A 15,060-nucleotide genomic window follows, 5' to 3' on the forward strand; every position below is an offset into this window, starting at 1 on the left:
ATATATATATATATATACTAATATATACTAATATATCACATTAGTATATATTAAAAAAAATATATATATATATATACTAATATATACTAATATCTACTAATATATCACATTAGTATATATTAAAATATATACATTTATATATATATATATATATACACACAATAGTTAATAATTGTATTTACGTATAAGCTGCTTGTCTGAAACCATGAGTCAAGTACGTTTTATATTGGCACAGTCGACCACACCAGTGGCTTGAAATGCAGCTATGAAGGGGACACGCAGATTTACAAATCAGCGACATGACGTCACCATGTCTATAAATAATAACTCAAATAAAAATCAATTACTAACCAGTGGTCTGACGGATGCATGTGTCTCCTCTTGGTGCACGTATCCATCTAGTGGTAGCGTCAAGGGAGTGCACTACAACGACCAAGACTTAACAACCCCTTACATCACTATTTATCGCCCATAGTAAAGATAATGCTAAAGATAATAACAATAGTATAATAATAAACCATGAAAAGTGATCATATTAGATAATAAATATATAAACAAATGTACACCCTTATTATAAATCCACATAGACAATAACCAAAGAGCCAATAATAATTAAACAGAAGTACCTATATATGCTTTTCCATTAGCTGTCAAAAGGTACAATAAACCTGTCCACCTGTCGCCATTCATACAATCGAATAAGTCATTGCCTCTTGTGTTCATATTAGCTTTATGGTTATTCAAACAATCCCAGATTTTACACGGATTAAATAAAATTGTGAATAAAACAAGATCACCATTTTTAATTAATACTTTTTGTGATATTTGTATTCGGTGATATGCTTTGAAATCATACAGGAAGAACCAAGGCAACAGGAATTCTACCTGTGCTCAGAGACCCAAGGTCGTCTGCCAGCTATCAAACCCTGGAACATATAGAAAGCACGAGCAACATCAACCACAGGAACATATAAAAAGCACGCGCAATAAACTCATGTGACTTAACAGTTTATTGTAAATCCAAGACAAAGTGTGATTACATTTCTTCACATATACAATATGCATATGTGAGCATACAAATTGTCATTAATAACTCGATTCACCTCGGAGACCGAAAAAATGATCAAAAGTAACAGTGAATAACAAGCTATAACATAGTTTACCAGATTGCGCCCCCCCCCCCCCCCTTACCCTACTGTTAGTAAAGAGGACATTTCAAATAACTAGTCTTCTATTGGACCAATACAATTAGTTTCCCATAGCCTAATAAAAATCCACTCCATTTTTCTACAACGAAAATGATCAACAGAAGCACACAATGTCATAATAGTAACACAAGCGCTTAGTAGCAACTGGTTAGGGTGTTTTAATTAATCCTTCTCATTCTCATTATATTCATTTAAACACTCTATAAAGCCAGTAAAGTATCCATCCTAATCACATACTTAATTAGAACACGCTAGAGAGCAGGGCATACACAGAGCACTACATCAACAAATAATAATAATCATGATAATAAAAAATAACGAGACAGCATATTCCAATAAACAATTCAGAAAACAATAAAAAAGAGAAGTATACAAGGAAATACTGCAACACACATGAACTTTCAAATTGAATTATTTCAATTCTTGGACAAAAAGGGGTCTCTCAAGTAGCTTATAATGAATTGCGTGTACCGCTCTTGGGGTTGGTCATCATTTTTGTCTCATAACAGCACCCTAATTTTTCTTCCATTTGTATATAAGTATTTAGTTTTACTTAAAATTTCACTTTGGTGACTTTTTAAACATGACAACTATCATTGCCTTTTTTAATTTTTTATTAGGGGGGGGGTCAACATGGTTTTAAAATGTTGATTAGAATCATGAATTTTAAATTCTGAATTGCAGATTATAACTAACCCACACAAGATTCAATCTAAAACAAATAAGGGTCTTTGACTGAAGAAAAATGAAAACATATTAGACACTAAAAGCATTTAAAATTGCAGTATTCGCAATTTTCCCAATTTAAATGATCATGTTAATTGTGTGACATTTAAATGCCATCCCCATTGGAATGTTTCTCAGTGTTTCACCAAACATTTATACGTGAACATTTTGACAAATTAAATGGGGGTAAGCCAAGCTTTAAAAAATAGTGAAATACTGCCTGACAGAAATTTCTTAAATTTAAATGACACTTAAAAACTTTGGAGTTTGGCAGTACTAACCAAACAGGACTATGCTCAATTTAACATAATTTGCACACTACTTAAGCACATTTTGGTAATCATAAGGTCACTCGTCCTACGTCGATGCTCTCACGTTTGTCATCCCCACCTTCTTATATGTATAATACTACACAAAACATTGGTTATGTGAAACAAAATGATGGACAACAAACAGCGTCATACACAGTTATCTTCCACAATGTCTTAGCTGGCTATAGAACTTGAGAAAATATAGAACCTCTAATCACAAGGATAGTGATATTGTACATATTTCACAAATGCGCTTTTTCTGAAGACTGGCTGTATAATTATTGCAAAATTGACATATAAATATCCAAAGCTATTTCGGATGTCAAATGTGACACATACATACATATTGTGCATGTATTCATGCTTTTAAAGGTATTGTTGGTCACTTTGTTTTTAAATTGATTCACCCCATTGTACTGCATAACTTAGTTTGCAACAAACATCGCATAAATGGCAATCAAATTTGTAGGTCAAATTATTAACTTAATTTATATATTTGGGAGACATAAGGGGAGGGAAAAACAAAAAATCTAAAACTCAGATTATGTTCTGTAAAATGGCTATTTCGAGGGAGTGCTGTTGAAATGTCCAGAAAAGCATTTGAAAGCATTTCAACATGAAATCAGCATTAATGCAAGACTGAGAGTGTCTTACAGTGGCTGTGCATGCACGTTGCCAAGGTGACCTCTTTGGTGGGAGACGCAGAACGTTTTAACAGGGAACTCAACGGAGAAGAGGTGGGCTGGGGTGGGGACAGCAGTCGAGCATAGCAAATACCAAATCCCCGCAAGCAGTGGAATGTTTCAGTAGTCTGTTTCATAACAATTTCAATGGATCTCCCTTTGTATGTGTGCTCATGGTTCAAATGGCCTTTAGGATGGCAGATGTTATAAAAGGAACCAAAAGAGAATAGCGTAATATATTCTTAACAAATGGTTAACCAGCAACGTAGTTTGTATGCTGGAACTAGTGGGGTCTGAGGAGAGTGTTGAGGAAGAAAGTACGAGGACGAAATTTTCTTGAAACAATGGTTTACCTTTGACCCAAAGAGTGGTCCTCAAATTATAAACGTCCCATGTGAAGTCCCATTTGATGATTGACATAATTTTCTCGCCTCCACTGAATAGTAAATATAGTAGAAATGAGCGAGACAGAATTGAAACACACACTCAGCTAAAACATCCACAAGAATTATTGCAACAATCTCTAACCAAAACAAACACATGTACAGCCATGTAAAAAAGTTCAAATATTGTTAAATAATAATAAAAGAATCACATCAAATGCAAGTACTATGGTGTGTAGGATAAAGAAGGGAAAGCTTTCACTAAACCAGCCCGTGTTCTCATGCGGCCACTGTGGACTGTATGTATCGTCAGCGATAAGAAATTTAAGTTAAATTCAGCAGCAAATACAAGCGACAGCCCTGTTTGTTGATTCTCAATGCGTTTATCCCAATCGGCTAGGTGGTGTACCTGCTTTGCCCTTCCAGGTGTATGCAACCCTTCTAGTCACAATATTCTACAGTAGGATCCCGTCGGATAATGTCACTGACAGCAATAAAAGGGTTCATGTCGCGTTAAAAAAGGCCAATCAGGTACAGGCTCCTGCCAACCAATCTGCGTCAGTGTTACTATCAACCTGCTCAGTGCCAACTTGTTACCATTGTACAATTCCAAAGATAGAGTTTCCTTCACTCTCTATCTAAACAAACCAGTGCTTAAAAACCAACGACCCCCGCCCCACCCCAACCCTTCACTTGTGTCTATGCAGTACCCTTCCATACTTCATCTCTTGGCTGCAGCTGAGACCTCTGTATCTCTCCGCCTGCATAATTCCGTCCCACCACCATGGCACAATCACTTTCTGTAAAGCCCCCCAATTCTTAATAAATAAATTTAAAAAATAGAACCAGGGAAAAACAAGAACACAAATCATATTTAATCATTTGAAATTGATAGTTAATTAGAATTATTATATTGTAGATATGCCAAGATCGTATGAAATGATGCAAAAGTTGTGTTTGCTCAGAATATTTCGGAACAATTCAAAATGTACAAATGGAGAATATTTTGAATGATGGATGTGTTTTTTTTCCCCTTTGCCACTGTCTTGTGTCATTTCCAGCTAAAAGGTACTCATTCGACAGTAAATAAAATTATTTCAACGCAAATTTGGCCAGGCGAGTAGCAAATACAATAAATCTATCAGTGTTTATTTTTTCTATTCCAATTACCTACTTTTCAGTGATGTTTGATTATAAACAATCAACTAAATTATTTTGAGAACATGCTATTACAGCTACACCACATACGTTATTTGCATTTTAATTCAGAACGACACTAGAAGAAGAACTATCATGAATATTAATGACTTTGGTAAATACCCCTGGCAAGTTATCTCATGCACACATGAGAAAAGAGCTCAGCTCCATCGACCCAATGAAATGACATGAATCACCTTCATCTGAAGTACGCTGTCTTTAAGGACCACACAGAAGCAGGAGCAAAGCGTACACCTGGAAGAGGCTTAACGTGTCCCATCACAAGCCTATCAAAGCAGGACAACACAACTTGCGTGACTTTCCAAGTGGAGTAAATCGTGTTGTTGTATCTGTAAGGCACTACGAGGGAACAAAACCTAAAGGAGGTGGACGACACACATGGCTGACAGTAGCTGACACGCACGCACGCATGCACGCACACACTCACACACACTCACGTTGTACATGCTTATGTCATTATAACCACATTGTGCAATCACATTATAAAAGTGGAACAAATTAATCTATTGGTTTGAGGAAAGACAGTTTCTTGATAGTTCTAGAAAGAAATGGGTGCAGACTGCTACATTCTATGGATGGGGCCCAGCTAAGACACCTATAGCTAAAACTGAAGTTTTGAGAAACACAAAAGAAATATACCGATAAATACATTAGAAAAGTTTGTTGTCTTCCATTGGATATATTTCCAGAAGCCTCTGGCTCGTGAAGGTGGAGTGGAAGAAGTCGCTTCTCTTTTTTCTCGACACCAACAGTGTGAAAATATTAAGACAGTTCAAGGCCATCGATATATATATATTTTTTGTATCTTTGAAGAGCAGCAGGTTTCCGTATTTCACCTTCTCCCAATCGTCTTGGGATTCCGAACTTCCAGTCTGTAACCCCTGTTCAGCAGTCCCTTCTCACAGTTAAAATGGGCAAATAAGAGAAACAAAAAGTCTGAAATCCTGCACTGTCCAAAATCAATTCAAACTTCCCTGTAAAACTAATGGGGCATTACTTTTCAAATGAAGTCGAGCAAAAAGAGATCAAACAAAAGAAAGGCTGACCCTTTTTGGAGAAAAACAATTAAAAGAAATCACCTTGAAATGTAACGTTCTAATCTAACTCTCGAGCTGTCTATCCCTTAGAGAGGAACTGTGAATCTTTTTTTTCCTTCTTTTTCTCCGTCATATCTTCAAGTCATATGGGGCGGTTGGATGAGGATTCAAAGTCCTCGGTGTCTGTTCACTAGTGAGGTTGAGGGTCTGCCGATAGGGCTCAGGGTGGTTGGTGTGTGGAAGCAGCAGTGCCAGGTCAGCCTCTTCAGTGTCTTCTCTAGAGGTAAGGGTACTGGTTGACCTTGGTGGGGCTCAGTGGGTATCCAGTGTAGACGGTGGAGGCAGGCGAGGCGCTTATGTAGGCCTGGTGGGCAAAGTGGGCCTGGTACTGGCTGTGGTGGAGAGTAGGTGAGGGCAGTACACGGTGACCCATGCTGACCGGAACCTGGTGGACAATGCTTGGCGGATAGCTCCCGTGCTGGATCGTGTGGCGTGCCGAGCCCTGTGATGCTACCAGGTGCGCCACTGTCCCGCTGGAGCCCAGAGCGGCGGGGCCTGTGTACGTGTAGAGGTGAGGCTGGCTGCAGAGGTGCGTGGCAGCCAAGTGCGGGTGCACGTTGCCCGTGTGGGAGGGGCTGTTGTGATGGAAGGTGTATGGGGCCTGAGTGGCTATGGTGGGGGCGATGTAGGCCTGCTGGCGGCGATGACCTCCGTTTCGGTCTGCTACCATGTGCTGCTGGGCCTGGAGGAGAGGGCAAAAGATGACACCATGGCAAAGTTGCATTTTCTTCTGTTTTTAACATCACGTGTCAGAGATCACGGAGAGCCTTCAACCAGGGCCTTCAAAAGGGTTATATTGGAATTGCAGACTTTACCCAAATGTCCTGATAAGGCACAAAGTTTTTTTAAAGGGTTTCAGGTCCTGGTTAATTAACCTGAATGCATGGTCGTAAACAAAAACAGTGTAGCAGATTGGGCATCCTCCAAGTGAGTATACATACGTATATACTGTATGTGAAGCTGTACCATACGAGCTTCTCAATTCAGATCTCAGACGTGTGTGTGTACATATATAAATATATATATTTACAGTAGTGCCATGTGGTTTTCTGCGTCTTTATACCTGGCTGAGATTAAGAGGCTGCTGCTGCTGGAGGGGGTGTAGCCCTGAGCGCTGCTGTCTGTATGATGCAGTCACACCGCTTGGGATGTGAGTGTTGCTGGAAACCACTCCATTGGAGGATTTGAACTTGTAAGCGGAATTCTGATGATTCATTGTATCTGCGCAGAGGGAGGCGAAAACCTTAAGAATAGCTACCGCGACATCTTTCGAGAAACGTGAGACTGTCGTGATGTGACTTGACGTGTTACCTGGCATCAAACGTTCACACTCATTCACAACCTCGCTGGTTTGAGTTTTAAGAGGGGGGATGATGATTGTGCGCGGGTTGCCGTTGTTGTAGTTGTCCAGTAAAGCGTTTTTCGTGTCAAAGCTGTTGTTGTTATTGGCGGGTCGGGACTCCACAGTGTAAGGGCTGTTGTTGCCGGAACAGTCGGTGTCAGGTGAATCATGGACAGTCACACAGCTGATCACATTCTTCCTTTGCTTCGAAGATGAGCTAGAGGAAATGCAATTGAACAGAAAGTTAGGCTACCAATTCTTATGTACAAGTGATGAATACGGAGATCTCAAATACTAGAGGGTATTTTAATATGATAGCAAATTGCAGCTTCAATAATTAAAATATTGCTCTGACAGGCAATCAAAAGAAAACAGTATTACCTCCAACAAAGCAGAACATTTGATTTGTATTGGATCATATTCGATTGGGCAAGTATACCCAAAGTGCACAGTGTTGTAATTGCAATAAAAGAACATCAATATATCATTGAGAATTTCTAAATTATAAGAACAACATTAAAATAGATTTAATGCATGACATCAGGGTGGACCAGTAAAAGAAAACAGCAGCATTGTGTGCTCTAAGATTCACATTGCAATTGTGGGAGATAGCTTCGCCTCTTCTCAGATAATGGTAGACTTTGAACATTTTGTAATCCCTATAATCAAATGTGCCCAATTTCTCCCAATACACACAACTGCTCACAATTTTCAAAAGCAGCACTTGCAGCGATAAGGAAAACATAATCATAGCAATTATTAAATTTCTTCCAAAGACAGCACTGACCCATTATTTTGTTTGTGGTCATCTTCCTCATCTGTGTCACTACTTATGGTGATGATGCTGACCGCAGGGCTTGGTGTGTCAGGGATGATGATGGTTTGTCTGGGGACGTGGTGCTGGTGTGGATGGCTGCGGGTGGTGCTAGAAGCCAGCTCAGCCTCAATAGTCCCCCAGCCACCTTCCCCACAGCCCTGCGGTGGAGGGCAAATGGAGGCTGAGCTGCTCTGGAGCACGGCGCATCGTGGGGGCGTGTTCTCCTTCACCCTCTTGGAACGTTGTGGCGACAGCACTGCCTGGGTGGATGACACTTCGTAGGCGGAATTGTTCCTTTAAGGCAGAAAGACAGAATTACAAGTAATTCATACAAACATACATATATATATATATATATATATATATATATATATATATATATATATATATATATATATATATATATATATATATATATATATATATATATATATATATATATATATATATATATATATATATATATATATATATATGTGATAACACACACCTGGCAGAATTTTGATGCTGTTTGTTCTTTTTGGAAGATGAGTTATTATTGGACGAGGGTTGCCTCATAACATGTGCCACTCCGACATTGAGCGTCTGGTTGGATGGTAGAGTGACGTGACCAGCCAACAAGGCTGGCTGCTGCATGATGGGATTGTAATGGCTGCCATGAGGGTGGGAATTCCTGTAGCAGAAAAACAGTTTTCAAACAAGACTGTTAAAAGTAAGGCACAGAAAGGATACAGCCACAGACAAAGACGTTTCACCTGTAAAAGCATACTGACATATGGAATTGAATATCTTTCATAAATACCTCTTCTCAGCTAGTCAGACATAACATATAAACAGAAAATAACAGATTTAGAAAAGTAAACTTTTTATTTTAAAATTTTACAATTCCGCGCCCCTCTTATCTACTGAAATCACTAACATTTTCATATAAACATGCATTTTGAAGTTAAAGTTAGTTTCATAAATACTGTGTTATGTGCATACATAACTGAAAAGTCATAAGCAGATGTAATTTCATACAAGAAGCCTGTACAGTACACGTTATGTGCCGTAGTATTTTCTTCCCCTCATGAGCCAGCAGATGTCAGTAGCAACTTTTTAAAAACGAGGACAAGCTTATTAGAGGGAATAAGTGAGTTACGGAGCAGAAAGGGAGCTGACACCAGCTGCGGAGTGATAGCTCTGCAGAGGAAGTGCGACACTTTCCCCATTGTCTCTAATTGTAGCTACTTGGGAGTGAAGGGAGAAGAAGCAAGCCAGGAGAAGAAGCGGTACCTTGGGGGCGACTGGGGAGGGTCATCACGGATGGACATTTGAGAATGAGTCTAAACAACTCTGCATATACACATTATAAACCTACATCCTGCTTTTCTCCTGGCTGAATGCCTTCTTACATCAGTCCATCCATTTGTTAAGGCATCTCACTGACAGCCATAGCGTTGCATCATGTTCATCTCGCCCATCTCCCTGGGGTGAATCTGCACTTATAAACGCACTTATGTTTTGATAAAGATAGGCTGTCAGGGAGATATTGAACTACTCGATCACTTTTTTATCTTCTTATATTACTTTGGGGACATCTAACAGCCATGAACACTATTATGTGTTTGATAGTAGTCAAAGTTTGGAGATACTTTTTCATGTTATTGAAAGACAAACTGTGACCTGCCTGCCAAAAGCATGTTTGCTGCGGGCCACAGTTTGGGGGACAAAAGGACAGAACATTTCTGGGAAATTTCAAGTAAATTGTTGCCAAGAAGTTCAGCTTGGGGATTTTGGAAGTATCAGTAAAAACAGACAGACAGTGCAATAATAATATTTTTTTTGGATTGGTCTATTTGTGAAAACACAAAGTAAATGTCTTACAATGAACAACAGGAAACGTGAACGAACAATTGTTTTGTAATGTGATGGAAAATTCATAGCATAATGATCCCTGTGTAAGCAACATGCTGGTTTAATGGAACTGAGGGATGTTTTAAAGTAACCAGAACATTTGCACATTTTTAGTGTATTTATGAAATAATTCAAAATTTAGTGAGATATTGTTTACCTCCAGTTGGTGAGAGGCTGTGTGCTGCTCATTGAGTCGGGAATGACGGCGGCGTGCTGAACTGAGGTGTGAGTAAGCTGCTGCCAGGCTGGAGGCAGCAGGATCTGCTGGGTGCCGCTGGGCCAAGCCTGCTGAGGTAGGAAGAGACACAATAGGGAGTGAAAACAAAAGGGGGGTCAAATGGAAAGAGGGGATTAAAAAGACAATAAAGGAAGACGCGTTCATCTATTGAGAAAAGTTGATAGAGAAACATGAATACATGATATATTTCGATGATTCGTTTTAAGGGTGTGATAAATCAAAGAATCCCAGTGATGGTAAAGCAACAAAATTAGCCTCAAGAGGTAAGACCAGGACTTTATAAAGAACGTTTGCTTGTGGTCTTCTTGGTGTGTGTATGTGCATCCACCTGGGATAGAAGATACTTTAGTTGAGAGTTTAGTATTTAGATGGTGAAAGCATCTACAAACACAGTGTGTAAAATGTGAATAACACAATGACTTGCAAAACCTTCGTCGACGTGAATTTAATTGAACACACAACAAATATAAGACATTTAACGTTCTCATGTCTCCAATTGAAAATGTGTGCGTCAATATTTGGGGAAAAAAAAAGATGAGTTTCATCATTAAATATCTTGTCTTTGCAGTGTATTTGATTAAATTTATATCAAAAAGGATTTCTTAATTAGATAACTCTGTTTCTTTACATTTGACACAATACTGTCCCAACTGGAATTGAGATTTGTATTTTGCATCCATAAAGGAAAAGAGAAACAGCTGTTGTGTGTGGATGTGTGTATGCGTGCCTGCGTGTCTGCCTACGTGAGCGTGATACTCCGTACTACATACTAATAGTTTAATGCAGTTCTATTGATTAGTACTTGGATGTCGGGGTAGATGAATTGTTCATTTAATACCACTTGCACATCTATTTACAAGTGCAAGCACATTTAAACAACGTGAAAGGAAGACTCACAAAAGAGAAAGTAGGAGAGCAGCTAATTTACACACAAGACACAATATATAGTGTTTTTTAAATGATAACCCTTAACCTCATCTATTTATTTTGGATTCATTTGGCTGAGGGTTTCCTACATATGTCAAAGTCTGAGGATGCAGAAGGCTTATTCCTCCTCAGTCATTTCTGATGGAACATTCCGGCGTTTTTATATCTAAGACCATTTACCAACATGCCATTATGACAAGCTAATAGATCCATCCATCTGCTACTCCTCCTCCTCTTACTCTCCTCCCACTCCTGGCTCTCTACATGCCTTTCTCACCAGGCGTCTATGTTGTGTAACCAGTCTGTCTGCCCTGAAATGGTAACCCAGTTAAGAACACTTTTTTTTTTTTTTTTTGCTCACACAGCCCACCGGCACTATCAGCAGCCCGCTGCCTCCCACCTCAGACAAACACTCCCCGGGTAAAAACCCTTTTGTCACCTCGGGGCTCTGTAAGCCACAGCTCTCACTCCCTGATTGTTTCCACATTTTCTGCATTCCTACACTAGATAAAGGTTTTGTTAGTCTTCCTGCTTCACTGCTTTGGGGCCATCTCGGTGCACACCCTTGAATGTTGGGGCATCAACTCTAAGAGATGAGCACAGTGGGCAAGGGGGTGGTCACATTGAGGTGTGGGCTGAGGCACAGATGGGGAGAAAGCAAGCCAGCACCAATCAAACCAAGCCAGCAAGACCTCCCACAGTGAAGTAATAAACGCAGGAATACACACATACCGGCAGTTATTAAGTGTACTTACTGCATGTGAGCCCGTATAAACCATCTGCTTATGCTAACGACTACCTTGTGCCTTTATTTATATAGAGGGAGTATGAAGTAGGTGCAAACAAGCAGTGCAAGAATCAACAGTTGAAGGACCAATAAATGTAATTTAAATTAAGTGCCTTTTTAGTTTCCCCATAGACAATTCATTATGTATTCAAGGATTTGGTGAATCTATAAATTATCTGGTCTTTTGATTCAAGATTCTCCTGACCTCTTAAGGTCCTCTGAGGCCTCTAATTCAGAGCGGCTCATTCGAAAGCAACCCTGGAGCTAATCACCATTTGGTATCTGACAGATTAAGGCACCATAGAAACACAGGGCATGCTCACACACACACATATTCACAGACACACACACACACACTCAAGGGCATTGCCGCCTGTATGCCTGTCTATTGCATGATTAACTGGAGATAAGGGAGTGCTTCAAACTCCCAAGATTCTCAGAGATATTTAAAGCCCTCCCGGAAATTTCCGTAGGCAAAAAGTTGCAGTGGTGATGGAAGTGAGAGAACATTTCAAATTCATTCTTAGCGGTATTTCCTATGACAGGTAAAAGTAATCAGCTCCAGCAAGTGAGGGAAACCAAGAGCGAGGGAGAAACTGATGCACAAAAATGCTTTAAGCTAAATACCAGGCCATCAACATTTGTAGCCTCTATCCATAGTACTTTTATTTTAGTGACAGTTTCCAAAACTGTTTGCTGGCATGTTTTTCTTTGAAAATATCAGCAACTGTCAAGCAGTTCAATTATTAAATTTACACTGTAAGGACAAACAATATTAATATATTATGGCATGAAAAAGGTCCACGGACACACCGTTGAAGAAGTTTGGTGTCAAAGATTTCTTGTTCAGCCTTTTCAATCACCCTACGGGATGAACTAAAACAAGATCTGACTGCCGTGAGGCCCAAAATCACTGACTTCTAATTTCATGTTTTTCAGAATAATTGGAAAAAAGAAAAACATTTGCAAGAGTCTTCCCAGAAGTGCAAGAATAATGTAACAGTAACTTTTTATTATGGTCTATTTTAGCCTTCTGGAGGTGGAATGGCCCACTTCTGCCCACATAGTGTATATTAGTATAATTTAAAATTGAATGCCTTTGTACCTGAGTAAGGAGGCCTGGTTGGATCTGCAGAGGCTGGGCGGCAGGGGCCTGCGTCACTATGGGAACAGCATTCTCCATCCGCATGGAGTAACTGTTGTGCTTGGAAGGCGATGCCTGCAGTCCTGTGAAGGAGCAGAAAACCAACAGGATGTCAACAAATTGTAATATAAATGTGTACATTTAGCAACTCATATCATAAGGCAAAAATTGTGTTTTTAATTACGGACAAGTATTTTACGGAATGTAAATCAAATGATAAATACATAAAAGTCCTTCAAAGCAAAATTGTTTGTGGGCGCTTTGACTTTGAGGGTGCAAATGAATTTCTTGCCTTAGCTTTCAACTTATCATGGGGTAGTTGTTGATAGGAGCAAACTAAGCAAACATGCCAAAAAGGGCCCATCTTCACACATGAGAGAACACAAAAGCTGATCGGCACAAATTTTACTAGTTAAAAAAAAATAGGAGGAGTCCAAAATGAATTGTTACTTTTAAGTGGCCGCTTTAACTTTCCAGATTTCACATAACAACCACATTGCAAAAGTGTGGTGTTTTGTCTTAAGATCTCCAAATGCCTCGCATTCTGATGGCTACGGCCTCTTTTACCTTGGAAGCCAGGAGGACAGACGATGAGCGCCTGCTGGAAGGGATCAGGCCGGGCAGCGCAGAGCTGAGGAGCCCCCGTCTGGAGGGGCATGCTCCTTTGGGCCACGGCTGCCAAAGAGGCAGCGGAGGGCTGATAGAGTGCAGATTGGTAATTTAGTATGGAGACATCGGGACTCGCAAAGGAAAGGGTGGAATTGATGGTGGAGGAGGGAGCCAGGTTGGTGGCCTAAAGGAATGATGGGATCAAAATGAAAAAAAAATGAGGGTGACATTCATGGGAATAGCAAGTGGAATTGCTTCAAGGTGGGAAAAACAAGAAAGAAATGGAGGCACAATCACACCTTCAGTAGAAGTTGACTTGCTAGGCATTGATGGAAACCAACAGAAACAATTCAGATTGGGATTTTAAATGTATTTTGATGGAATAATGACAGGCAATTAATGCACAAAATAGGAAACTCATTCAGCATAATTGGAGCACCACGTAGTGTTTAAACTCAATCAATATAGTGATGACTAAACGTTTTCTTTTTTTTTCCAGACCAGAATAGTGTGATGCGCAACAGTAGTTCACCTAGAAGAAAACTACACAATCAAATAAGTAGACCTGCATGTTTCTTTTAAACAATGCAACAATATGCATGACAAATGTTGAATTCCATTGATTCGAATGTCTGTTTAAAAAAAATCCCAAATGACGATGAGTATCTATAATGAGCTGCTAGGAAATTTGTCGTGGGCTACAAATCAATATGGCTGACAAGAGTCATGTTTCCACCTCCAACAGCCATTCATCCCAGAATCAAACAAATAATCGGGGTACTTTTTGCTCAGTTTGTGTACAATATTTGAGTTCCATCCATCAAGTGTTCGCCTTTCCATTATCCATGCATTCTATGGATGAAGAGAAATACGTAACCAGCATTTTCATGTTTCATTTGCTCTCTTGAGCGTGTTTGATGAATAAAAGGGGAAGGAGCAAAATCAATATGGCACTGTGACATTCATCATAAACCTGTGAAAGAAGCTACTAAATACAAGGCAAAGATGTTCTGCTTTGCAAATTAATCATCCCTTTGTAAAATGAAGACAATTGAAGACCGGTTAATCTGTGTAAATTAAATCAAAAACAGGGTCGGCGTTGCGTCCTACCCAGTGTGAGCAAGATGCTTGGATCTAATTGAAAATAAAAAGATCATCAAAATCATTGGCTAAAGAGATTTCGGATTTAGAATTTAAAGCCTGATAAAGTCAAAAGTCAGCAGCTGTGATTCCAGGCCCAAACGGAAGCCGCAAAATCAATCCAGGGAAATGGAGGGAAGTAAAGAAGATTGAGGACAGGAACGAGAGAGGAGGAAAGGAGACGAAGCCCGGGGTAAAGGGAATCTTTAGGCCTTAAAGCTTCAGAATGCAAGATAAGCAGGAAGCAGGCCTTGTCATGTGTGCAATCAGCACTTTGTGACAATCCCGTAGGACCTGGCGGCAGACAGAAATGCAGCTAGACAGATATACAAGCAGAAAGGCAGGATCGTAGGCCAGAAAATGTGCACACACACGGGAAATAAGAGGCAAACAGCTGGTCTTGAGCACCATCACCATGTAGCCATGTATGGCTTTAAACGACAGCTTCAAAACCATTTGCATATGTAACTTGGAATACTAATAACAGCATCTCAGTCAATACTATTGAACATAGTGAATAAAAAAAAAAAAATC

At 39.7% G+C, this 15,060-nt stretch overlaps 1 protein-coding gene across 4 annotated transcripts in view; it reads right to left on the reverse strand.

Annotated features, from left to right (window-relative positions):
• Positions 1 to 995: 995 nt before the first annotated feature.
• hipk2 (homeodomain interacting protein kinase 2) overlaps positions 996 to 15,060 on the reverse strand; it is a 61,661-nt gene continuing 47,596 nt past the window's right edge. The window contains exons 8-15 of one of the 4 annotated variants that reach the window (XM_061282567.1): positions 13,345 to 13,474; positions 12,739 to 12,860; positions 9,839 to 9,966; positions 8,276 to 8,458; positions 7,756 to 8,079; positions 6,938 to 7,185; positions 6,690 to 6,847; positions 996 to 6,308 (exon numbers count right to left, since the gene is read on the reverse strand). In XM_061282567.1, coding sequence (XP_061138551.1) covers positions 5,844 to 6,308; positions 6,690 to 6,847; positions 6,938 to 7,185; positions 7,756 to 8,079; positions 8,276 to 8,458; positions 9,839 to 9,966; positions 12,739 to 12,860; positions 13,345 to 13,474 — 1,758 coding nt within the window. In that variant the 3' untranslated portion in view covers positions 996 to 5,843. Of the gene's footprint in view, positions 6,309 to 6,689; positions 6,848 to 6,937; positions 7,186 to 7,755; positions 8,080 to 8,275; positions 8,459 to 9,838; positions 9,970 to 12,738; positions 12,861 to 13,344; positions 13,571 to 15,060 lie in introns of all 4 variants that reach the window. The other 3 variants (XM_061282565.1, XM_061282564.1, XM_061282563.1) reach the window with 3 other exon arrangements.

The sequence above is a fragment of the Syngnathus typhle genome, linkage group LG7 (assembly GCF_033458585.1).
Source record: "Syngnathus typhle isolate RoL2023-S1 ecotype Sweden linkage group LG7, RoL_Styp_1.0, whole genome shotgun sequence".
Taxonomy (NCBI): Eukaryota; Metazoa; Chordata; class Actinopteri; order Syngnathiformes; family Syngnathidae; genus Syngnathus; species Syngnathus typhle.